Source organism: Callorhinus ursinus, unplaced genomic scaffold (genome assembly GCF_003265705.2).
Source record: "Callorhinus ursinus isolate GAN/ISIS: 27379988/994484 unplaced genomic scaffold, GSC_fseal_2.0 scaffold6, whole genome shotgun sequence".
Taxonomy (NCBI): Eukaryota; Metazoa; Chordata; class Mammalia; order Carnivora; family Otariidae; genus Callorhinus; species Callorhinus ursinus.
Genome location: NW_027397068.1, coordinates 9,310,110 through 9,332,531, shown reverse-complemented (window position 1 = coordinate 9,332,531; position 22,422 = coordinate 9,310,110). Strand labels below are relative to the sequence as shown.

The 22,422-nt window shown below is 38.3% G+C and overlaps 2 protein-coding genes across 8 annotated transcripts in view; one reads left to right on the top strand and one right to left on the bottom strand.

Moving 5' to 3' along the window:
• RARS2 (arginyl-tRNA synthetase 2, mitochondrial) overlaps nucleotides 1–13,918 on the top strand; it is a 57,422-nt gene extending 43,504 nt beyond the window's left edge. For 3 of the 5 annotated variants that reach the window (XM_073893593.1, XM_025862374.2, XM_025862388.2), the window contains 12 exons: nucleotides 940–1,046; nucleotides 2,218–2,313; nucleotides 5,518–5,578; nucleotides 6,937–7,013; nucleotides 7,498–7,622; nucleotides 8,202–8,269; nucleotides 8,355–8,464; nucleotides 8,835–8,930; nucleotides 10,085–10,159; nucleotides 11,496–11,559; nucleotides 12,038–12,109; nucleotides 12,611–13,918. In XM_073893593.1, the coding sequence (XP_073749694.1) occupies nucleotides 940–1,046; nucleotides 2,218–2,313; nucleotides 5,518–5,578; nucleotides 6,937–7,013; nucleotides 7,498–7,622; nucleotides 8,202–8,269; nucleotides 8,355–8,464; nucleotides 8,835–8,930; nucleotides 10,085–10,159; nucleotides 11,496–11,559; nucleotides 12,038–12,109; nucleotides 12,611–12,628 (969 nt within the window). In that variant the 3' untranslated portion in view covers nucleotides 12,629–13,918. The other 2 variants (XM_025862367.2, XM_073893594.1) reach the window with 2 other exon arrangements.
• The window catches only part of SLC35A1 (solute carrier family 35 member A1), a 55,528-nt gene that overhangs the window by 14,742 nt on the left and 18,364 nt on the right, over nucleotides 1–22,422 (bottom strand). Inside the window, exons 5-8 of one of the 3 annotated variants that reach the window (XM_073893595.1) lie at nucleotides 19,803–19,869; nucleotides 17,396–17,572; nucleotides 16,829–16,963; nucleotides 2,347–2,828 (exon numbers count right to left, since the gene is read on the bottom strand). In XM_073893595.1, coding sequence (XP_073749696.1) covers nucleotides 2,734–2,828; nucleotides 16,829–16,963; nucleotides 17,396–17,572; nucleotides 19,803–19,869 — 474 coding nt within the window. In that variant the 3' untranslated portion in view covers nucleotides 2,347–2,733. Of the gene's footprint in view, nucleotides 1–2,346; nucleotides 2,829–14,055; nucleotides 14,433–16,828; nucleotides 16,964–17,395; nucleotides 17,573–19,802; nucleotides 19,870–22,422 lie in introns of those variants that run through there. The other 2 variants (XM_025862398.2, XR_012378494.1) reach the window with 2 other exon arrangements.

Below are 22,422 nucleotides of genomic sequence, written 5' to 3'. Positions count from 1 at the left end.
AATAAAATCTTTAAAAATAAATAAAACGATTTGTCATTCAGTTGAAAATTAGGACTCAAATACTATTCTTTGGGCTGGAAGTTAGAGCTTTGAAAAAATCCTATGAACTTCACAGGCAAATATCAGGTGGCATTCTGGTCTTTGTTTCAGTCTGGCTTCTCTTTTCTCTCTTCTGTTCATTCCTTCACTTTTTCTTAATTGTTTTTTTCCCCCTTTCACTTCCTTAGGCTTGTATGTGATACATATAAATTTATTCATTTAATAACCATTTTAGGGGGTGGGGAAAATACAACAGTGAATAAAGAAAATATAAGTCCTTCTGTCATGGACTTTACAGTCCAGCATGGAGACAGAGAGCGAATTAACCAAATTAAAGACAATGGGAATTCAACAAGAACATATGCAGTCTGTTAGGTGGTAATGATGCTATGGAGAAAAATGAAGCAGGGGGGGGAGATGGAGTATACTGTCTGTGGGTGGAATGAAAAGAGTTTTGTCAAAGAAATCCACACAGCTGGAGTAAGGAAGCAGGATGAAGAGCAGAAGGAGAGGAGCTTGAAGAGGTTGTAGGGTGGGGCATGATGTGGAACATTCTCCAGGACTGTCCGGTTTGACTTCTTGCTGTGATAGAGCTGTTCTGTGATGTGCTGTCCAGCATGGTCGCCACTAGCCTTGGGTGGCTGTTGAGCACTTAGAGTGTGAGTAGTGTTACTAAGAGACTAAATTTTCAATTTTATTTAATTTGAATAGCCACGTGGGCTGAGCAACTGCCGTATCGGACAACACAGTACTATTGTGAGGACTTGACAGGTGTGGGAGGAGTTATTAGAAGGTTTGATGCAGAAGAGTGACTTGATTTAATTCTTTTTTTCCCCATCTGTGTGACAGACTGTAGAGTATCCTATCTTGGCTTGTAACTTTGTTTTTGAACCCTTTTAGCGTCTAGGAGTACACTTTGATGAATACTCTGGAGAATCATTTTATCGTGAAAAATCTCAAGAAGTCTTAAAGTTGCTGGACAGTAAAGGACTCCTGCAGAAAACAGTGTACGGTTGGGTTACTATTCTTTAGTAAAGTTATTTCTTCCTTGAAAAAATTGGTATTGGTGTAGTTTCTCAGGACAACAGAATGTGGTGTGCAGCCTTCCTGGCATTTTTTGTAGTTCTTTTTGCTGTGCAAAGTACTTTTCTACATACAGTATTCTGCCATGAGAAAATCCTGGTAAGGCTGGAAGAAATGTTTGCTCTTCACATGTGCAGAAACTGAAGCCCAAAAAGTACAAAAGACCGGCCTGCTGTCACACAAGCTGATAATGATAGAACTGGAAAAAGGAAATAGAACTCGCATCTTCTTACTCAGCCCTGCCTTTTTAAAAAACCGTATCCTGTTCAAAATGGATTTAAGGCGCCTTATGTAAATAAGTATAATACAAACTTTTGAAAGAATAAAATGAAGAAATCAGGAAGCAGGGGCAGAAAAACTAATATGGAATCAGGAATGACAGTGGCATGTCGTATATTGGGACGCTGTTCCCTTACTTAAGCTAGATTTCTGATTTAGCTTTGAGCTTCCTGTCAGCCAAACAAAATAGTACCAGTCATAGGAGCCCAGGCATCTGTAATATAGCAGCAAACCAGTTGCTTAGAAGTGCCAGTTTTCATAGTACCAAAGAGTACTTTCTCTCATCATCTTTATGAGGAAGAATCGAGAATGTGGTTCATAACATCCTCAGTAATGTCCCTAAGGCAAATTCTTAGATTGCTATATACAGATTCTAATTTTTGATAAGACAGGGAAGACAGTAACAAAATTCCAAGGTTTATTACTCAAGAGTATTTTTTGGCATGTTAAAAAGTAGCCCAATATTGAATGCTATAATTTGAATTAGAAGAATATGATGTTTCATGGTTAAACTGCGGTTGAAATCTCATTTTTCAACTGGGAATGTTAAAGACTTATCTAAGTACCTTATCCAGGGTAGCTACAGAGTTTAAAAAGACAGGATAACCAAATATTAATTACATCATACCTACCTACTCTTAATAAATTCATGGTTAGATTCCTTCTTGTTTTTCTTCATTGTTGGTTATACTGCTTATTGTTACTTACGTAATAAAAAGTAGCTTCTGGTTTGCCAAAGATAATGTTATAGATACTGTCCTTTTAAAGGTCTGAATTTATTCTGTTTCTTCAGAGTTACCTTTTTTGTACTTTTAGAAAAGGAACGGCTATAGTGGATCTTTCTGGGAATGGTGACCCCTCCTCAATTTGTACTGTAATGCGAAGCGATGGCACTTCTCTCTATGCAACCAGGTTTGTATCCAGTATGAAGGTCAACATCAGAATGCATATGACTTCATGTTCTTTGTTGTAGGATCAGTGCTAAAACAATCATTTTATCCTCAAAGCTGTTACCCAGTCCTAGTTTCTAAATCTCTTGCTATCATCACTTCAGAATGTATTTATTGGGTTTCTGTTTATTGCCAGTTATAGTCCCTGGAAAGTTTTGATATCATCAGAAAAGTGACTGAAAAAACTATTTACAATTAGTTAAACATTATAGGATTTCCACAGCTGAATACATTGTTCTACAAACTGTAAAACTGAGGTACCATGTAACCAACTATAAATATTTTCCAATTGTACATTGGCAGGAAATGTATACTAGAAGGTGGTCATAGTGGCTCAGTGCTGTCTTCTCTCTGTCAAGACCATCTTACATGCACATAAGTATCAGTCCTCATTCTGACTGATAAAGTTGGCCAAGGGAGAAGTAGGCCATGTTGCCTTTTTTTTTTTTCTTCTTCTTCTTTCTCCATGACTGACCCCTATGGAAAGGAACGGTCTCTGTTAATCAGTAAGAACTGGATTTATCAAGCACACTTATATCTGGGACAAAGCCAATAGAAAGGAGAAGATAGGACCATAAAAAAGGCACACAAGCTGGGGCGCCTGGGTGGCTCAGTCGGTAAGCATCTGCCCTCGGCTCAGGTCATGATCCCAGGGGCCTGGGATCGAGCCCCGCATCGGGCTCCCTGATCAGCGGGAAACCTGCTTCTCCCTCTGCCTGCCACTCTCTCTGCTTGTACGCTCTCTTCTCTCTCTCTCTCTCTGGCAAATAAATAAAATCTTAAAAAAAAAACACACAAGCCAACACGGCTATACTCAGGCTCTGTTGGCAAAAGGCTGTAGTGTCTTCCAGGCTGGAGTTTTATATTGGATCATAAACCCACTTTTATAGCATAGTTAAAGAAATGATATTTACTGTTCTTGTTAACTGTCATTTGTTCCAGACAGCTTTATACAACCATCTGATTCTCTTCCTGTGCCTTAGAAAACTGATCCCTACTTTCTCTACTTTTTGGCATTTCCCTTTATCAGTTCGATACAATTGGAGTTAGGAAGTGAGAAGAACCTATGTATATAAGAAGTACATTTCTTTTTCTAGATTAAAAAATAATAGTAGAAAAATATTTTGTGCCAACCAATTATTGCTGGACAGATTACCTAAGAAACCCTTGAGCAGTGGCTATAAGAAATGTTTACACTCAGATCAGACACTCCACATCCTAATGATTACAGCTGTCCTGATTCAGTTATCTGTCTTGGGCTAACATTCATTAGGTCTAGATTTTTCTGTGTATTTACCTTAATACCTATACTTTGTCTTTTCTCTTTGGGAGAATAATTGTGTTTTTTGCCACTTGTTGAAATGTTTGATTTTTCACCTCTAACTTTAGTTTCTGCCCTTTCAGTGGGTTCCTTATAGAATACATCTACATATATGGATGTGAATGAAAGGAGTTGTTAGAACAGACAAAAGTGCAGGAGAACACTGACAAGAGCACAGGGTGAGGCTGGAGACCTAGAGTTTTGTTCTGAGACCACAACTACCACTTACCCTCCCTGGGCCATGGGTCCCTATTTTGAAATAAAAGGCCTGAACTAAATGACCTGGCATTCATTCCTGCTTTCAAATTAAGGTTCTACAAACTCAACCTAGAGCTTTTTTTTTTTTTTTTAAAGATTTTATTTCTTTGACAGAGACACAGCGAGAGAGAGAACACAAGCAGAGGGGGAGTGGGAGAAGGAGAAGCAGGCTTATGGCAGAGCAGGGAGCCCAACCTGGGGCTCAGTCCCAGGGCTCTGGGATCATGACCTGAGCCGAAGGCAGACGTTTAACAACTGAGCCACCTAGGAGCCCCTAGAGCTTTTTTTTATATTCTTCTTTTTTATTTCATTGGACCAAAAGCCTTCTCTTTGTTTTGTCCTTGGCCCAAATCAAAAATCCAATAGGGGTGTACATTTGTGACTTCATCTGGGGGATAATCTATACTTGCGTTCACAACCTTTTTTTTTTTTTTTTCATTGTAGCCCTGCTGTCAGGAACCTTTTTAGCCTATTTTTCCTACTTCCCCACCTCATGAAATTTTAATATCACAGATATCCTGTACATCTGTATGTATTCTATGCATGTATGTGCTTTATACATAAAAAAGAGTAAGATTTGGGGGCACCTGGGTGGCACAGTCAGTTAAGCATCTGACTCTTGGTTTTGGCTCAGATCGTGATCTCAGGGTCATGAGACTGGAGCCCTGCATTGGCTCCACACTCCGTGCGAAGTCCGCTTAAGACTCTCTCTCCCAGTCCTTCTGCCCACCCGCCCCCCGCTTGCACGCTCTCTCTCTCTCAAAATAAATAAATCTTTAAAAGAAAGAAAGATTGTTGTTCCTTAAGAGCCAGCTTTTGCCTCTGTTGCAAATGCGTGCTCTGTGTTATATTAGGATCGCAAGATAGGGACTAAAGCTACTTTTTTTTTTTTTTTGATGATCCCCAACATTTCAAAAGATCTAGGAACTTTTGAAATCTTCCCATGTCATATATTCTTAACCAAAAATAGCTTTAATTTTAAATTTCAGTATTCTCATAATTTCGACTTGAAATTTCATAGTTTATGGTCTGTTTTTCATTCATTCATACTGGACGCAAACTGAGTCCCCCTGCTTGTGTTCCCTCTATCACCGTCTCTCTCTCCATCAAATAAATAAAATCTTAGAAAAAAAAAAAAGAGTAGCTAAAAGATACCAGTGTAGCTGCCACATCACCTGTGTTTTGAATATGTTAAGAAAAAAAAGAAAGTATACTGCAGAAAAGTGACACTTAGGTGATTCTTTCCAGTAGAGGCTTAATTAACAAATCATTAAGCATTTACCTACAGACACTTTGCCTGGAGCTATTTTAGTTAGTTACTACTACTTTTCCCAGAGTTTATATTATTTATTTTGGTTTCCTTAATCTTCCACAGTACTTTTATTATTATTGCTTTTCCCAAAGCTCTTTTTATTACTATTACTTTATATCAAAGTATGGTATTGGGACTATATAATCATGGGTAGTAGGGGGTATAATAGGACTTCTTAATTAGAAAAGCCTCATTACTATTAAATAGGTAAAACAGATTTTTACCCACATCTGCTTAGTAACTCTTAATCTATGGCCTTTTTTTTTTTTTTTCAGAGATCTTGCAGCTGCTATAGATCGAATGGACAAGTATAATTTTGATACAATGATTTATGTGGTAAGTAATCACAATAAAAAAACAAAAGGTTATGATCTCTACCTGATGAAAACTGCAAAGATAGAAATTATATACCATGTTGAAAAACTGGAAAAATAATTTTGTCAAAATATAAAAGGAATTCAGTGTTAAGTTTATTTAAGGTGGAAACCACTATGTTAAAAGAAAAAACTTAAAAGTAAAAACATTCACATTGCATCATAATTTTTTAAAAATTACCCAAATCAGGAAAATGGTTATGTAAAATGAATATGTACAGGTTACCATAATGCACTTTTTAAAAAATAACTTTATTTTAAATATTTAAGACTCAACAAGTTTTAAAATAGTACAGAGTTTCAATGGACCCTTCATACTTTGTCTTTACCAGGAAACTGACATTGGTAAAGACCTTAAATTCCACCAATTTTGGGGCACCTGGGCGGCTCAATCAGTTAAGCATCTGACTCTTGATTCCCGCTCAGGCCATGATCTCAGGGTCCTGAGATTGAGCCCCGCATCAGGCTCCGCTGCTTCTCTCCCACTCTCTCCCTCTGCCCCTCCCCCCGCTTGCACATATATATATTCTCTCTCTCTCTCTTCCTCTCTAAAATAAATAAAATCTTCTAAAAAAAGGAATTCCACCAATTTTTACATTTACTTGTGTGTGGGCCTAGACATGTTGTGGGGGCTTGTGAAATTGTATCACATGTAGATCACGTAACCATCATAACATTCAGAACAGACAACTGTTCCATCATGAAACAAACTCCCTTTTGGCAACCACGTAATAATTACCCTTTACCCTAACCCGTGGCAACCATTGCTCTGTTCTCCATCACGACAGTGTTGTCACTTTGAAAATGTTATATAAATGGAATCACAATAGGTAATCTTTTGAGATTGGCTTTTTTCATTCAGCATAATGAATGCCTTTAAGATCCACCCAAGCTGTTGTGTGCATCAGTAGCTTGTCCCTTTTATTGCTAAGGGTTATTCTGGTCTCTTCCCTTTCCTTCCTCTCCATGTGCAACCTCCCTTCCCCCTCCGAAGAAAAGTTGCCATTAAATATCTTACTAGAGCTGAGGTTCGTCCTTGGAGATAAAGGTCATGATAGCTCAAGGAGAAAGAATTTTAAGTAGAATATTCAGGAGATTAAAGTTCGTATTTCCTCTTGACTCAGTGGACTGCTACAGCTTTTACTTTCTCCTCTTGTAGAGCACTTAGCTTAGACCTTCTACTGGCATCTTCTTTGTGTACTTATTTAAAATACATCAGTTGACAATGACTCTAGTGTATCAAAACTCAAATATTTTGATATATGCCCCACCTGTTTTTGTAGGTTAACTTATTATTTTAAATATATTTTTTTTTCCAAGACAGATAAAGGGCAAACAAAGCATTTTCAGCAGGTGTTCCAAATGCTGCAGATCATGGGATATGACTGGGCAGAAAGGTAATGTCTGCATGGTTCATAACTGTCTGTTCAAGATCATTAAGGATTTGTTAGGTCAGCCAAGTCCCAAAATATACCAAATTGTTAAAGGTCGTCATTCAGATTTCACTTATATATTTCAAGGTATCAGTGTAGAAGCAGATTTGTTTTTTACATTGACTTATGTCCTGGTTATATTCATTTCTAACTTATAAACATTTAACAAATGTGTTATTAGACATCTGTTCTCAGTGGCTTGATTTCCAAAGTTCTTAATCCCTTTTTTTTCCACAAAGGCAACTAGTAATTTAATCACATCATAGTGATTATCTCTGTAAAATGAAGCTGTGTGTTTATAACATCTTTTGTGGCATATAACAAATCATATCTTATTTCAATTGATTAATTTTGAAAAGTCCCTCTAAGAGAGTTGGAAGTTCAGACTACTCTGTGAAAGGGTATTATCGTACACTTTGATCATCTGTTCTTTTCTCTTCCATTTCAGGTGCCAGCACGTGCCCTTTGGAGTGGTGCAGGGAATGAAGACTCGAAGAGGAAATGTTACTTTTCTGGAAGATGTTCTAAATGAGATTCGATCGAGGATGCTACAGAACATGGCTTCTATTAAGAGTGAATTCACTTTACTGTTGTTACAGTCATAACTTATGTGCCACTTGGATGTTTTGCGGGACTTCTGTGCAGCGCGATTGATTTTGACCATCTCTCTCTCACTTTCACTAACCTTGTTAAAAATAGCTCGCACTAATTAGAGATGCCAGAGGTTTTAGACTTGCTGCTTGGTGTCATTCAGTTCAATAATCTGAATTGATATGACCCTGGCCCTCTTTATATGGACAGCTTCAGCGTTGTCATTCCACTCTTGGAGTGGTTATGTGAAATTCCCATGTTATGTTATAGGAAACAGGTCAAAAGTACTCAGGGCTTTGTTTAACCTTGGAAAAGTAAGTACCAGCTTTAAGCTAATGTCTCAAGGGATATTTATGAGAAATGTGAATTTGTGTTTCTTTCCTTTTAATGTAGGCAGGGGAGTGTCTTTATCCAAGGTAAATTAGCCCAAATTAGGAAAGTAAATTGCCCACTGTGAACCTGTTTGTTACCGGCAGCATACATTTTTGGCAGATATTACCAGAATCTCTGATTCTGTACAGTTTCATGTAAGTTAAAGATAGCTGCCTTTTTCTGTTCCAGCTACCAAAGAACTGGAGAACCCACAGCAGACTGCAGAGAGGGTCGGGCTCGCCGCACTCATTATTCAGGTCTGTTAAGACTGCCTCCTGTGAGACCCTTTTGTTTGGTACTAGAACAAACCCCAGTGCTAAAAATGTACTCTTGTCATTCTAGGACTTCAGAGGTTTACTCTTATCTGACTATCAGTTCAGCTGGGATCGTGTTTTCCAGAGTCGTGGGGACACAGGAGTCTTCCTGCAGTACACGCATGCCCGCCTCCACAGGTGAGGGGCGTCTGCTGGAAACGCTGAGCCCCTCTGTCCTTCCCAGGGTGGGGCGGAGCTGGTGTGCTCTGAAGATCAAAGGTCGTGTTTGCTAGGCTTCTCTAATATCTCATATCCAAAACTAGTTAGAAGTACAGTGGGCCACCTGTTAGGTTTGGTTTTTCAAATATTTATTGAGCATCTCTGTAAGAAGTGTTTTTATGTATATTATCTTATTTAGTACTCAGAATAACTCTGCCAAAGAATATACTCCCATTTTCAGAGGAAGAAACAAGAGTTGGGAAAAATTGAGGCATTGTGACAAACTTGCAGTTATGTGTCACTGGATGACTTGTTTAATCCTTTGTTGTTTTTAAACTTTTGATAACAGTTTGGAAGAGACTTTTGGATGTGGTTATCTAAATGATTTCAACACTGCTTGTTTACAAGATCCACAGTCTGTTTCCATTCTCCAGCATCTTCTCAGGTATGGTTTTCTAGTAGTATTGAGTCTGCATCTGCTTAGTGAAATGACTTGATGGTTTGCTGACCACTGGAGTGAACAAGCCATTAGCTAGCTCCTGCCACCAGACAGCACTTTCCCGAAGGTCTGGCCAGAAAGGGATTACCTGCCCTTTGAAGGCGGACAAAAGAGGACACAGTTAAGGTCAGCCCTTGGGACTTAAAAATATCACTGCTGAATCAGTACAGGTGCCTGACATCCTCTAGGTCATGGTATGAGAATGGAAACCTGGTAAAAGCATAAACTTTTAGTTTTGGAAAAGATCTTCTTACCCTCTTTGATAAGTGAAGGAAAACCACTGCCTGTGTGCAGCTTTCATGAAACCATTAAGTCCTTCCTTCATCTGCCTCATGGTTTCCATTCACAGTCTCAGATATCTACTTGATGCCCCGACACGGGGCAAGGGACCACACCTTTGAGCTCACAAGCATTGGTGGTGAAGCCGGACTTGTCAGGAGATAGTAGACTCTGGAAAGGATGTGGGTAGTTAGGGCAGTTTTCTCTGATTGCCACACAGTGGTCAGTGGCTCTTTCCTGGGATCAGAGGAGTCCGTTTTCTCACATTTGACTAATTTGTCAGAAAAAATAAGCCAACCTGGTTTTCTTGGTATCGAAGGTAGACCCTATTTGCTAGTTTCTAGATTATGGTCCTAAACATGGCTGTAGCCTTTTTACATTCAATTTAACAGCCTGAGTCCTTGTTCTGGGCTAGGCCTAAAGGATATCAAAATGATGTAGAAAGTACCTGCCATCAAGGAATTTGTAGGAAAGAAAAATGTGCCTTTACCTTCAAATGCACACAAGGGTTTTTTTCATAATACCTTCTACTCTTTTTTTTAGAGAGAGCGAGAGCGTGGTAGGGGTAGAGGGAGAAAGAGAGAGAAAAACAGGCTCCACGCTGGGCAAGGAACCTGACGCAGGGCAGTCTCACGACCCCAGGATCACAACCTAAGCTGAAACCTCGAGTCAGATGCTCAACCAACTGAGCCACCCAGGCACCCCTATACCTTCTACTCTTAATGATGTCCAGTCAACCTTACATCCAAGATCTTAATATCTTAGCTTAGTGTAATATGTGCAGTCTTCCCTTGCCAAATCTCCTGTCATCTTTCTTTTAGGTTCGATGAGGTGCTTTGTAGATCATCTCAGGACCTTCAACCCAGGCACATTGTCAGTTACCTTCTAACTCTAAGGTACTTTATAACCTTGCTGTTTTCAGGTGTTAAAGACATCAGAGACCAGATCTGACAAAGGACCTTTGTTTCTTCCAAAGTTTTCCTATAAACAAATCCCTTGGCCTAAAAAATGAGAGCCTTAAGTTACAGGAATTCTTGCTTCATCTTTGCAAATCAGCAGTTAATGTTCATTCAGTGATACAAGGTGCAGTCACTGCAGTCTGGTGATAGGAACCAACAGCTTCATCACAGGTAGTTACATAACAGCACATATGTGCTCAGACAGAGTGGACATAGGAGACAGTGTTAGGGCACTCAGCCCGGCCTTGACGGATGAAAGAGGGCTTCTCGGAGGAGAGGAGTCGATATTAATCAGGAGAAGTAAGGTGGCAGAAAAAGAAGAAAAAGCACAGAGTGGAGCAAGAACATGCTACATTAATGGAACTACAAGCATGGTCCTGGGAGGGGTGAAAAATGAATGAATGAATGTGTCAAGGCCTTCTTGCATGTTTTAAGGCATTTCAGCTAATTTTCAGGGCAGTGGAGTCCATAAAAAGATGGAACAGCGACACAGAGAAAGTCAGCTAGAGAGTAGAGGATGAACTGGAAGGCAAATCGGCTTAATAGGAATTTCTGAGTAGCTGTTTCAGAAACTCTGAATAGAAGTGGAGTACCTTCTAGAGCAGCAGCTGTATCTTCCCATAAATCTATTTAAGAAAGGAAATATTTGCTTTTAGTCATGATTTACTGAAATCAGATTTATTGGTACTGTTCTCTTGATTATCCTTTTTACCTGTCTTCCCCAGATTTAAATAAATTTTTTTCCTTTAAATTCTACCTAGTCAAAGAAAAAGAAGCTAGAAAGTCTAATTAAATGTCAGTTAATCATTGAAATGAATGTCAGAAGCATCATTTCTCTAGCATATTGTTCTTTTTGCTGCTCTACTGAAACAAAAGATACTTTAGAGAACGTGGCCAGTGTGTGTGCAGTGGACCGGTAACTAGTCTTACCCCGCCTACTCACCGTACAGAGCGGGTATGTCCAGGTCATGTTCTAGCTTTCATCCTAAAAGATGCCTAAATGAGAAAAACTAATCCTTAGAAAGGAGTCCCCTATCTTTGTGAAGCAGTGAAATCATAATCTTAAGAACTTGAATCTAAAGTTTTAGTTTAATGTGTTTTACTTTTCCTGTTACAGAAAAGCAGTGAATTCAAGTCTCAACTTCAGTGTTGCACACATCCTTTACTGGCTCTGGGCTTTGATTTTCTTAAGTTGAGGGAGTAAGATATCAAGCTTATGTGTTACAACAGGAAATGACGACTGGCCTTCATCATTTCTTTCTTCCCGTTTCAGTCATCTTGCTGCTATGGCACACAAGACACTGCTTATAAAAGACAGTCCTCCTGAAGTGGCTGGGGTATGCTAAGTGTTTTCTGTGTAATCTCTACATCCTCCAATTAGTGTTACTGAGGCAGTCTTGTAAATGTTCCTAAAATACCATCTTGTGGTTCGGCTACAGTAGTGTACTTATGGACTCAGGTGGTAATTAGAATTGGACTGTAACAATCAGTGTTGATATACTTTCCAACACTGGACTATGAAACGCATCTTCCTACATCAAGTGTTCAGGTGAGGAGTTCCCCTCATCTGGAGCTATACTTCAGATATCATGATACCGTCACTCCCACTCCCCAGCTCTTGGGGACCAGTCATATTATAAGGAATGCTAGGAATTTGTCTTCCCTTGCCAACAGCAAACCCTGGGGCACTCTGAGATACTGTTCCTACTTTAAATTAGAAGAAAGTTAGAATTACTTTTAAAAATGTTCTTTATTCACTTATAGTTAGCCTGTTGTTGAATTGAACATTTAATCATTCTTTGTTTTATTTCATAGGCCAGACTTCATCTTTTCAGAGCTGTGCGTTCTGTCCTAGCCAATGGAATGAAACTTCTTGGAATAACACCTGTATGTAGGATGTAATTTCTAATTAAAATAGCTTTCTAAATACCGAGTGAATTCTAGTTATCTATTCTTATATGCCTTGTTTAGAATTTAAACTGTTATTCTGTATCAGAATCTGTTTTAGTAAGCCTAAGTGATTTATCAACTTATTAAATGTTTATCTAAAAAAAGATCACTTGAGTTCCCTGCTGGTCAGTTATTAAACAGTTTTATAAAACTAACCCAAATCTTCTAAAATTCACTGCAGTCTAATGGGATAAAAGATTAGACTTTAAGCTCCGGCTTGAGGTTTTCACCGCATCATTCTTCCAGAAACTGTTCTTATAAGTGAGATTACTTCATGTTTGCATAAGGTAAAATTGATAAAAGCAGTTTCAGTTTTCTTATAATAACGGCTAGTTCTGAACCAATTTAGGGAGACCAGAATTAAACCTTTTTGCCTATACAGCTGACAGCCACTCCCAGAGAACAGATCTCATGCTTATCTTTCATTGATCTGTACAGGTAACTCTTACTGCATGAACTTGGGAACTGAATAGATTGGAATCACAAGGAACTACTTGTACACATATTGTACTAGGATCTTTTTATAAAAGTTAGTCTATTAGTTAAACCAGAATTTGAAATGGAGTTTCTCAAACCATTTCTTTCACGTACCTGCATATTGGTCAAGGATATTTTGTATGATTTGGTTTAAGTGGGATGTTGTCTGTTCAGTCAGTACGGCTATCCTCATCTGCCAGTATTTCCTTTCAGACTGCTATCATTTATCCTAAATGTTGCTACTAGAAGCCTTCTCAATATTACCATCTACTTTTACGAATAGAGAAGCAAATTAGCATGAACCAAAGCTTCTCTAGTTGAATGAACATAGTTTTATATTGGCAAGTATGGTACACCTTCTTAGTCCTAGAGAAGACTTGTCCACGCAGTCTCAATTTTAAATGCGTTAGCTTCCAGAATACTAATTTTTACTTTAAGTATCATTTCGTTAGCACAAACCAGTCATGGAATAAAAAATGTACAGTCAGGACATGTTTTTCATGTCCTATATCCTTCTCTACTTGTCTGGAAAAATGTTCCCCTTCCCAGATCTGTGGTAGCCACCTCAGTATTTGAATCTTGAGTGAAACGACACAGGGACAGTGATGGTTAGAGCCCAGTCTTTCCAAAAACAGCTCCCTGAAAAGATTGTACATTATCATCTCCTACAACCTAGAGCCCTACTGCCCTGATTGTAGTCCTTATAAACTCTGGTTTTTGCTGAAGGCTAGCCAAGAGTTGATTTATATGCAACCAAAGAACCCTAAAATTCCAACATAGAAAAAATGAAAAATTTAATGTTTCAGGGTTTTTTTTTTACATTTTGCATTATTGTAATGGTTATAATCACAATACAAAAAGTGTTCATAGATTCCATATAAATAAGTTTATTGCTGAATTTTCCCATTAACATTATAGAAAATTTTTTTAAAAACACTGAAATTTCACAAATTATTGACAGCCCAGTTTTAAACATACTTTATAAAAAAAAGTACAAAAGTGACATTAGAAATATTTTCTGAAGAAAAGTAGATCATCTAACCGCAAAGAAACATGAATCCAGACAATGAATGGCACAAATACAGCACTTACAGGAGTACTCATTCACCACCTAGAAGTCATTGTCTGCATTATGAAATAGATTCAGTTTGAGAAGTTACACATTCAGTTTGTTTCTGAACTAGCCTATCTTGGTTTTGCCTGTCTTTTGTAAGAAAAGAGCTAGGTCTTTGCTGCTGGGATGAAAATACTGTACATGAATTGGAGAACAAGGAGGGGTCGTCCTTCTCCCCTGGTACCTGAACAAGAAAACAGTTCGTACAGAAATGGCTTTGGCACTTTAACCCTTAACCTTGTCCCAAACCTTGTTACTTGAATATTGTATCCTCGCGTGATTTTTTTTTAACACCACACCTCCCCATACTTTTTATATACATTATATGTACAATAATAAAATTCTTTCATTCTAAAACGAACAGGTTGACCCAAAACAGGCCACATTAAATCTTTGTAGCAATTCAGATAGTTTTCTTCTTAATTCTTATGACACAGTTAACGTATTGTTTTTTGTTTAAGCTACCTTCTGGGATTGACTTAAGGCTCTAGTTTAATGCAAATAGTTTTAGTCTTGGTAGGAATCGCTTTTGAGGCTGAAATCACACACCACCGACTCTCTCTTTTGAAGCTATTTCTCCCTGTTGGATGGATGTAGTGTCTTGTCTGGGTAATCCATAGAGATATATAGAAACACATACAAGAAGAGTGCCCAGAGCAAAGGTGAGTGCTGAAAAGAAAAAAAAAAAAAAAGCTTAATATGTATTTGTGTCCTTAAAAACTATAACAATAATTTTTTTTTTTTTAAGATTTTATTTATTTATTTTGACAGAGAGAGAGAGAGACAGCGAGAGAGGGAACACAAGCAGGGGGAGTGGGAGAGGGAGAAGCAGGCTTCCTGCCGAGCAGGAAGCCTGATGCGGGGCTCGATCCCAGGGCCCTGGGACTGTGACCTGAGCCGGAGGCAGACGCTTTAACGACTGAGCCACCCAGGCGCCCCAATATAATAATCAATTTTAAATTCTGAAACCTTTCAGTTACAGGTTTTATACCATTAGACCATATGAAAAATAAATCTAAGTGTTCTATTTTTATGATGGTAAGGTTTATAAAGATAATCAATTCTAGATCCCCATCCCTCAAACCATCATCCCCCCAACCCCTGCCAAAAAAAGTACAATCAAGGGACTGACTACATGCTTTTTAAGAACACAAGTATGGTCTTTGTCAGTGGTCCAGGACAGGCATACGAACTTCCCTATATGCTAATTTAAGGAAAAGCCGTGGAATGTGGCTTTTCCATGGTACTAAAAACCTGTAGAAGTTTAGAATAAAAGGTAGTTGAGCAAAATTCCAAGTTAGATGACCAATGACTCAAACCAGTGAAGATTTCTTAATAAGAGATAAGGTGGTGATTTACTGAATACAATTCCATTTTCTGTTAGCTTTATTTAAAAATCTTAATCCTAAAAATTAGGACATAAGCAATTACATACAGCTTGTCCAAACTTGACAAGTAGGCATTTTATGCATAATCACTTATGTCAAAATCTGTGTCAAAACTGTACAGTCTGTTTAAAATGGAAGTGTATTCTATATTCTATAGGGAGTACATCACAATCTCATTAGCTTTAAAAAAAAAAAAAAAAAAAAAGAGAGAAATGACATCAAGCTGTGATTTCAGTTCACTCCTAACTAGAGAAGACTAGGTTTGCCTTCCAAAAATGGGAGTAAGTAAAATCTAAATAGAAACCTGGAAGATTGCTAAGATGTTCTAATTAATTTCCTTGACCATCAGTAAGAACACTGACCAAAAGCATTTTTTTATGTTCCCAAGTATTCCTCAGGAACAAAGGCATAAGGATTTGTTCAGCTAAGGAAGGATCAGAACTACAATTAAAAGTTCACCCAAATCAGCTAAGAAATATATCTGAAGATAGGACCTATAAATACTGATACTGAAATGGTAAGTGGTTGGCCTCATACAGAGTACTTACTGTGTGCCAGGCACTATTCTAAGCACTTCACCTGAAACAACCCTAGCAGATGGGTGATCCTGTCAGTCCCATTTTACAGATGAAGAAACTAAGACACAGGTTAAGTAACTTCCCCAAGGCTGCACAACTAATAAATAGTACAGGCAGGATTTAAACCATACTATGAAACGGTTTTTTAAGATTACAGGCTTGGCATTTCTCTATTTGCATTTATACCAAGACTGAATTTTTTTTGTCAATATTTAAGAGACTGAGGTATAATTGATCAGTAAAGAAAATGATTATTATAGCACCCTGAAATGTTAAGTCAACATCACTGCTTAAATAAACCTAATGCTGGGTGTGGGCTAGGGGTGTATATATATATATATATATATAAAAGAAGGACTAGCATAGCGAGAGCGCCAGAATGCCAGGTACGGTACTGAAATTTGTATTAGTTACATATTAAATGAAACAAAGATATCTTTAATTTAGATTTCGATTTTGCTTCAAAACCAATTAATACCCAAGTCCAAAAGTTAGGGAGCTACAAACTCAGGGGGAAATGAAAGAATTTTGTGTTCCTGGGGCACGTGACTAGCTCAGCTCATGATCCCAGGGTCCTGGGATCGAGGCCTGCATCGGGCTCCCAGCTCCGTAGGAAGCCTGCTTCCCCCTCTCATACTCCCCCGCCTGTGTTCCCTCTCTTGCTGTCTCTCTGTCAAATAAATAAATAAAATCTTAAAAAAAAAATTTTTTTCCATTCTTTCCTCTTCATAGAAAGCCTTGTTTAGGGAATGATTGTTTTCAGCAGTGCAATTACAGTAAAGTCCTTGTATTCATTTCCCTGCATACCTAATGACACTATATTCACCCAGAAGTAAGAAGTACTCAAGTTGTTTTGTATCTCAAACCTGGGGAAGCCCTCTCATTTTCAGTAGAACCAGCGCCCCCCAGCATAAGCTCTAGGACCACTGCAGTCACCTCAGTACTGCTGACCCATATCTCATACAACTAGAAACTGTAACAAAACAAGGAATTTAGGTAAACACTATGACCAATTGCCACATTTAAGAACAGATGAAATGAGGCAACAAGTGGGAAGCTCTTCTATGTTAAAAACTTAAAAATACAAATGAAGACCTACTTATCTGTAACCCAAACAGCATCACTGAAGCGATGGTAGAAAGGACAATGGCGGCTGCCGCAGAAAAGCCCTTCATGATGTTGTCTGTGTACTTGACCACAACGGAAGTGTAGAGGCCTCCAACACTTGCAAGAACTTGTATACAAAGAAATAAAATCTTAACACCAAATAATGAAACATTCTATGATGGTGAGTCAATTTGCACCCCCCCGAGATGCCACACTAATTTACCTAGGAAAATACTATTTTCCTTAGAAGTAGCCACCTGAGAGTTTGTACTAAAATCGAGTAATAGATACTACAAAACAACATGCCCAGGGGGCTATGTGGTCTACTACTAAATTGTACACATTTATTGCTAACACATTAGATATTTTTGATTGTGAAGGCAAAATTGCTTTGGGACAGCTATGCCACAAAAGTCAGTCAATAAAATCAAAATTACATTTTTCAAACTGGTGTTCACAGTATCAAAGGAACAATTTCAAAATGCTTTTATAAAGGCTTAAAACAGACAACTTTTTTTAAAAAAGGACTACCCAGAACTTCTGATTCCTGGATACTTACAAATGACAAACCAGACATAGTATGTGTAACCATAGAAAAATCCTTTTTCGTTAATTTCCGCTCCATCTGACAAGTAGACGCCAACTAATGTCACAACGATCCCTGATAGATACATCTGAATGTTTCTCACCCAAAGGGAAGTGTCTGAACTCTTTAAAACTTTTTCAAAATACACTCCTGAAAAAAAAATTAGGTATGCCAATATGAAAGATAGTATTAAAAATTAAAATGCCTTTCATTTAGAACAATAACAGAATAGCAGAGATATGATAAAGTATATGATTCAGGGAACAAACATATTTTACATCAAATACACATTTATTTTGTTGGTTGTGACACGTGGCATATAAAACCTTACCAACGTGTATTTTTTATAGAGCATATAAAATTAATACCTAAGAGGGAACTTTCCAACCCACATTTAACAGGAGACTCATAAATTAATGTTAAGAACAGTTTCTGCCTTTATTATTAGCAGTAAGATAGATCACAGAAGCTCTCTGTTAATGCCAATAATACACTTGTTTGGTCAGCTGGAAAACTATACTATTAGAGTCAATTATCTTAATCATATCCCTGTAATATCTGCCTAGTAATGAAAACTCCCAGCTCTGCAAAATAACCTATATAATAACCACTTGAGATTTTTTCAGAGTAACACAACCAAAATAAAATCTAAATAGAACTTGCTGAGTGAAGCCATTTTTCTTTAAAGTAGGGTTCCACAAACCAAGTTCATACATGATGTCAGAAGGATCATAAACTCCCTCACTAAATAATACATTTTGTGTATACATACATTTTCTTGGGGTCCATAGTTTGTTTCAGATAGAGCAAATGACTCCTCACCATATATATCCAAAATCACATAACACTGCTGAAGTTTTATACTTAAAATGAATACATCTATACAAGGACACCAAAGATTTTCATTATAAAATTTATACAGACTTAGAAACTGCCATTCAAATAGTAACTAAAAATTCTAATGAAAAACAAGACTGTTTTTGGTGAATGTGTGTTAGAAAAAGCTAGAGAATGGGAACAAACATGGCTATTCCTATTCGCATTTTTTAATATTCTGTCTGGGAAAACTACTTAACTATTAGGTGTTCAGTTACTCCAAGCATAAAGGGATATTAAACCACCCACTGGGGGTGCCTGGGTGGCTCAATCGTTAAGCGTCTGCCTTTGGCTCAGGTCGTGATCCCAGGGTCCTGGGATCGAGCCCCACATTACGCTCCCTGCTCCACGGGAAGCCTGCTTCTCCCTCTCCCACCCCACCCCCCCCACCCCTGCTTATGTTCCCTCTCTCACTGTCTCCCTCTGTCAAATAAATAAATAAAATCTTAAAAAAAAAAAAAAACCACCCACTGTTTCCTAAATTGTGTATTGAGAGGTTGAACTAAATAGAATGTTGGACACAAACATTTAATTATTCAAAATGGCGCTAAAAGTCCAGTAGCATATTATTTTTTGGGTAACTCCTTTTTTTTCTAATTTGCAGGTTCCTAGAACAAAAATTTAGCATAATGCTATTATTAAGTATATTCCTAAATTTAGATTTTTTTCCCCTTATCAAACATCTTTTTTTTACAAGCAACATTTCACTTCCATCTCCAGCCTACTTTCCTAGTCAAAAGAATCCTAACTCTTGAAATAGCACAAATAAAGATAATAAAAACATACTATAATACACTCTTTATTAAAAAGAACTTTTAAGGTTCTTCTCTGTTGGAACTATTTCTAAAACACATGTTGCCCTTAACATTCATACCTTGTCTCTTCTTAAGTGGAGGATTTCTTGTCCCTACACACAGGACTCTAGACTTCGATGTTTACTTGATGTTAGTGACTTTGGTTCTCTTCCCTCCCTTTTTGGCTGTTACTTCTATGTGTTAACTTTTCTGGGGCACTCTCCACCCCACCACCCCTTTTCTCCCTACTCCATAATTCCTAATCTGCTAAAACAGAGGAAGAACTTGAGGTTAACAGGGAAAAACAGATACTGAGCTGGTAACTTACACCCTAAAGCAGCAGAAACTTGCCTGAAGAAAGTGCCATTTCCAGGAAAATGGAAAGAGGTACTTAGGCTTTCTAACTGCTAACTTCCTCCATTTTCAGAGCTCTCTGTTCATTTACTTTTGGGTTCTTAGCTGGACTGCGGATGGTAAGCATGACTGACACATGTTCTCACGTAACTGCAAGTATGAGTAAGGCCTGAGGTCTGAACTGCAACACGGCCGTCCGTATGGTTACGGAGCAGCAGCTGGCATGACAGTGTGAGTAGGAGAATAAGCCTCACTGGGAACAAAACTGTCACGATGAAGTAAGATAAACTCGATCCCTTAGAGTTTAGTGTTTTTTAAAAAGTTTAACAGAATAAAATGATTCATTTATGATTTACCTGCAAATCCTGAGCACAACACAGCAATAGCTACGGCACCAAACCCTAATAAGGGATTCTGTTCCACCTGCAATAGTAACGTTTTGAAAGTTATTAGTGACTAACAAATAGAACTCATCCAAGAGAGCAAACAAATGACTACAAAAGTCTGTTAAGGTTTTCTCAAAAGACTGTGCCACATCAGACACAGCTATCCTACAGAATAAGATAGGAAAAAAAAGGCTGTCCCAGAGATTAACCGAAGCACTTAACAAGACGTGTCCCTCAAATTGCAGCCACGGTGAATGCTGACCAGAACACATGTGCCTACTTCCTGACGACAATGGGCCCCTAGCATGGCATTTTGCACAGCCTGCCTGCCTCTTAATTTTAACTTCTGCCACCACCCAAACTCAGGGGCTTGATAGCATCAACCCTGCAAATGGTAACAGTTTAACTCGTTTATTCCCTAATACCTGCAGGATGAAGTAATGACTTTTAAGCTTTCCTGCTTTACTGAATTTTTATCAAATATTAATACCTTACTTGCTGTGTACTAGATATACTTCTTATATACTAAATGAATAAAAATGAAGATGATACACAGCTCTAGTTCTTAAGTAGTTTATGGGTAGGACAGATTGGTGTCTATAATCATAATTCTGTGCTAAAAGATGCATGTATATGTGCCCTAACCTAGTGTTTCAACTTTATTTCCTCTTTCTTCCCTAAACTAATCCTCAAAGAGCTTTCCTCAGTCTTTCCTCAGAGATAAATACTATCTCAATAGTAACACTGAAGCTAAAGAGTTGAGACACATGACTATACGGTGACAAGAACATACCTTATTCAAAATTAAGGAGAGTATTGCTTTATGTTAAATGAGAAAGGTTGGTGTAAGTGATTGCAGCTGTTATTGCTACTATTGATTACTAGCAAAATGCTAGAACAGATGACTTAACTTAAAAAGTTTAATGGGGGCGCCTGGGTGGCTCAGTCAGTTAAGCGTCCGACTCCTGATTTTGGCTCAGATCATGATCTCAGGTGGTGAGATGGAGCCCTCAGGGTGGTAAGATCACAGCTCCCTGCCCAGCATGGAGCCTGCTTAAGATTCTTTCCCTCTGCACCCCGCAATGCACGCCTGCACTCTCTCTAAAATAAAAGGTTTAATGGTCATCACTGGAACACAAGATGGCTTCCCTAAGAATGAGACATACAAAATTTCCTTATGAAGGGACTCCTGGTTAGCATAAGTGATGAGGGGATTCCATAAAGACAGTGTTTTGCAAGAAATGTGACAGGTTTGCATAATATTTTTGTGAACAAGACTAGTGTAGTGAGAATAGCAGTACAATTCTATTCATTGCTGAGTAAATTCTCATACAGCATGGTGCTAATAAAATCAAGCTAGACCAACAACCAATACCAGCTTACCAGGTGTATCCAGCAAGCTCACTCAGGTCTTAGTTGACTGCAGCCCTAGCCAATACCTCGATCACAACCTTTAAGAGACCTCAAGCCAGAACAGCCTAACTAAGGCACCCTCAAATTCCTGGCAGACCCATAAAAACTATGGGAGAGAAGGTTTATTAAGCAAGAGGGGAAAAGTCCAGCTAAAGAGAGATCTAACAGTATGGCCACAGCACCCTCGGCCTGTCCCGTCCAAATTGTCAGTGGGACCCAGACATCATAACACTCAAAAACCAAACAATGAATAATAAGGTCTGGAAAGACCTCAAAGTCCTGAACAATGAACCAAAGCTAACAAGATACACTTAATAAATAAAAAACATCCTGCATCTTGGTTTAGAAGAAGCCCACCGCACATAATACATTAGCAATAAACTGTATGTGTGTGAAACAACTTTGTATATAATCAGTTATAGAAAGGCTATCCTCCCCCCCAAAACTTACAGGCTACTTTAACAAGTCTCTAGTATTCAGAACAAAGGTGATTCACAAATTATACCTCACACTGCTCAGTCAACATCTAGAGATAGTGGGAAGTTTTAAGACTCCTGAGGAACAAGACTCAATGAATGCACCTAGAAGAGAAATACAAGGAAGTATTGGGGCAAGCCAAGGATGAAGAAATCTTTAGAAACTATATTATAGAAAGAAACGGGGGCACCTGGGTGGCTCAGTTGGTTGAGCGTCTGACTCCCTGCTCAGTGGGGAGTCTGTCTCCATCTGCCTCTGCTCGTGCTCTCTCTCTCTCTCTCTCAAATAAATAAACAAAAATCTAGGAAGGAAAGAGGGGAGGGGGAAGGGAAAAAGAAAGAGAGAGAGTGAGAGAAAGAAAGAAAGAAAGAAAAGGAAGAAAAAAAGAAAGAAAGAAAGAAAGAGAAAAAAAGAAAAGGAAAAGAAAGAAAAGAAAAGGAAGGAAAGAAGGCTGTCTCAATGGGGAGGAAGAAAAAGACTTGGACGGTGGTTGTGTGACACTGTCCTCAAACATTCAAAGGACCATCATATGGAGTCAGTAGGGATTTGAGTTATTCTCGACCTGACAACAAAAAACAATGGGAGGCAGTTACAAGAAGGTGCACTTTGCTTAAAATATGAAAGAACTTTCTCTAGTGGCCCAGAAGTAGGAAAGCTCCCCTATACTCTGCTTTAGCTTACTGAGCTTTTCACATACCTT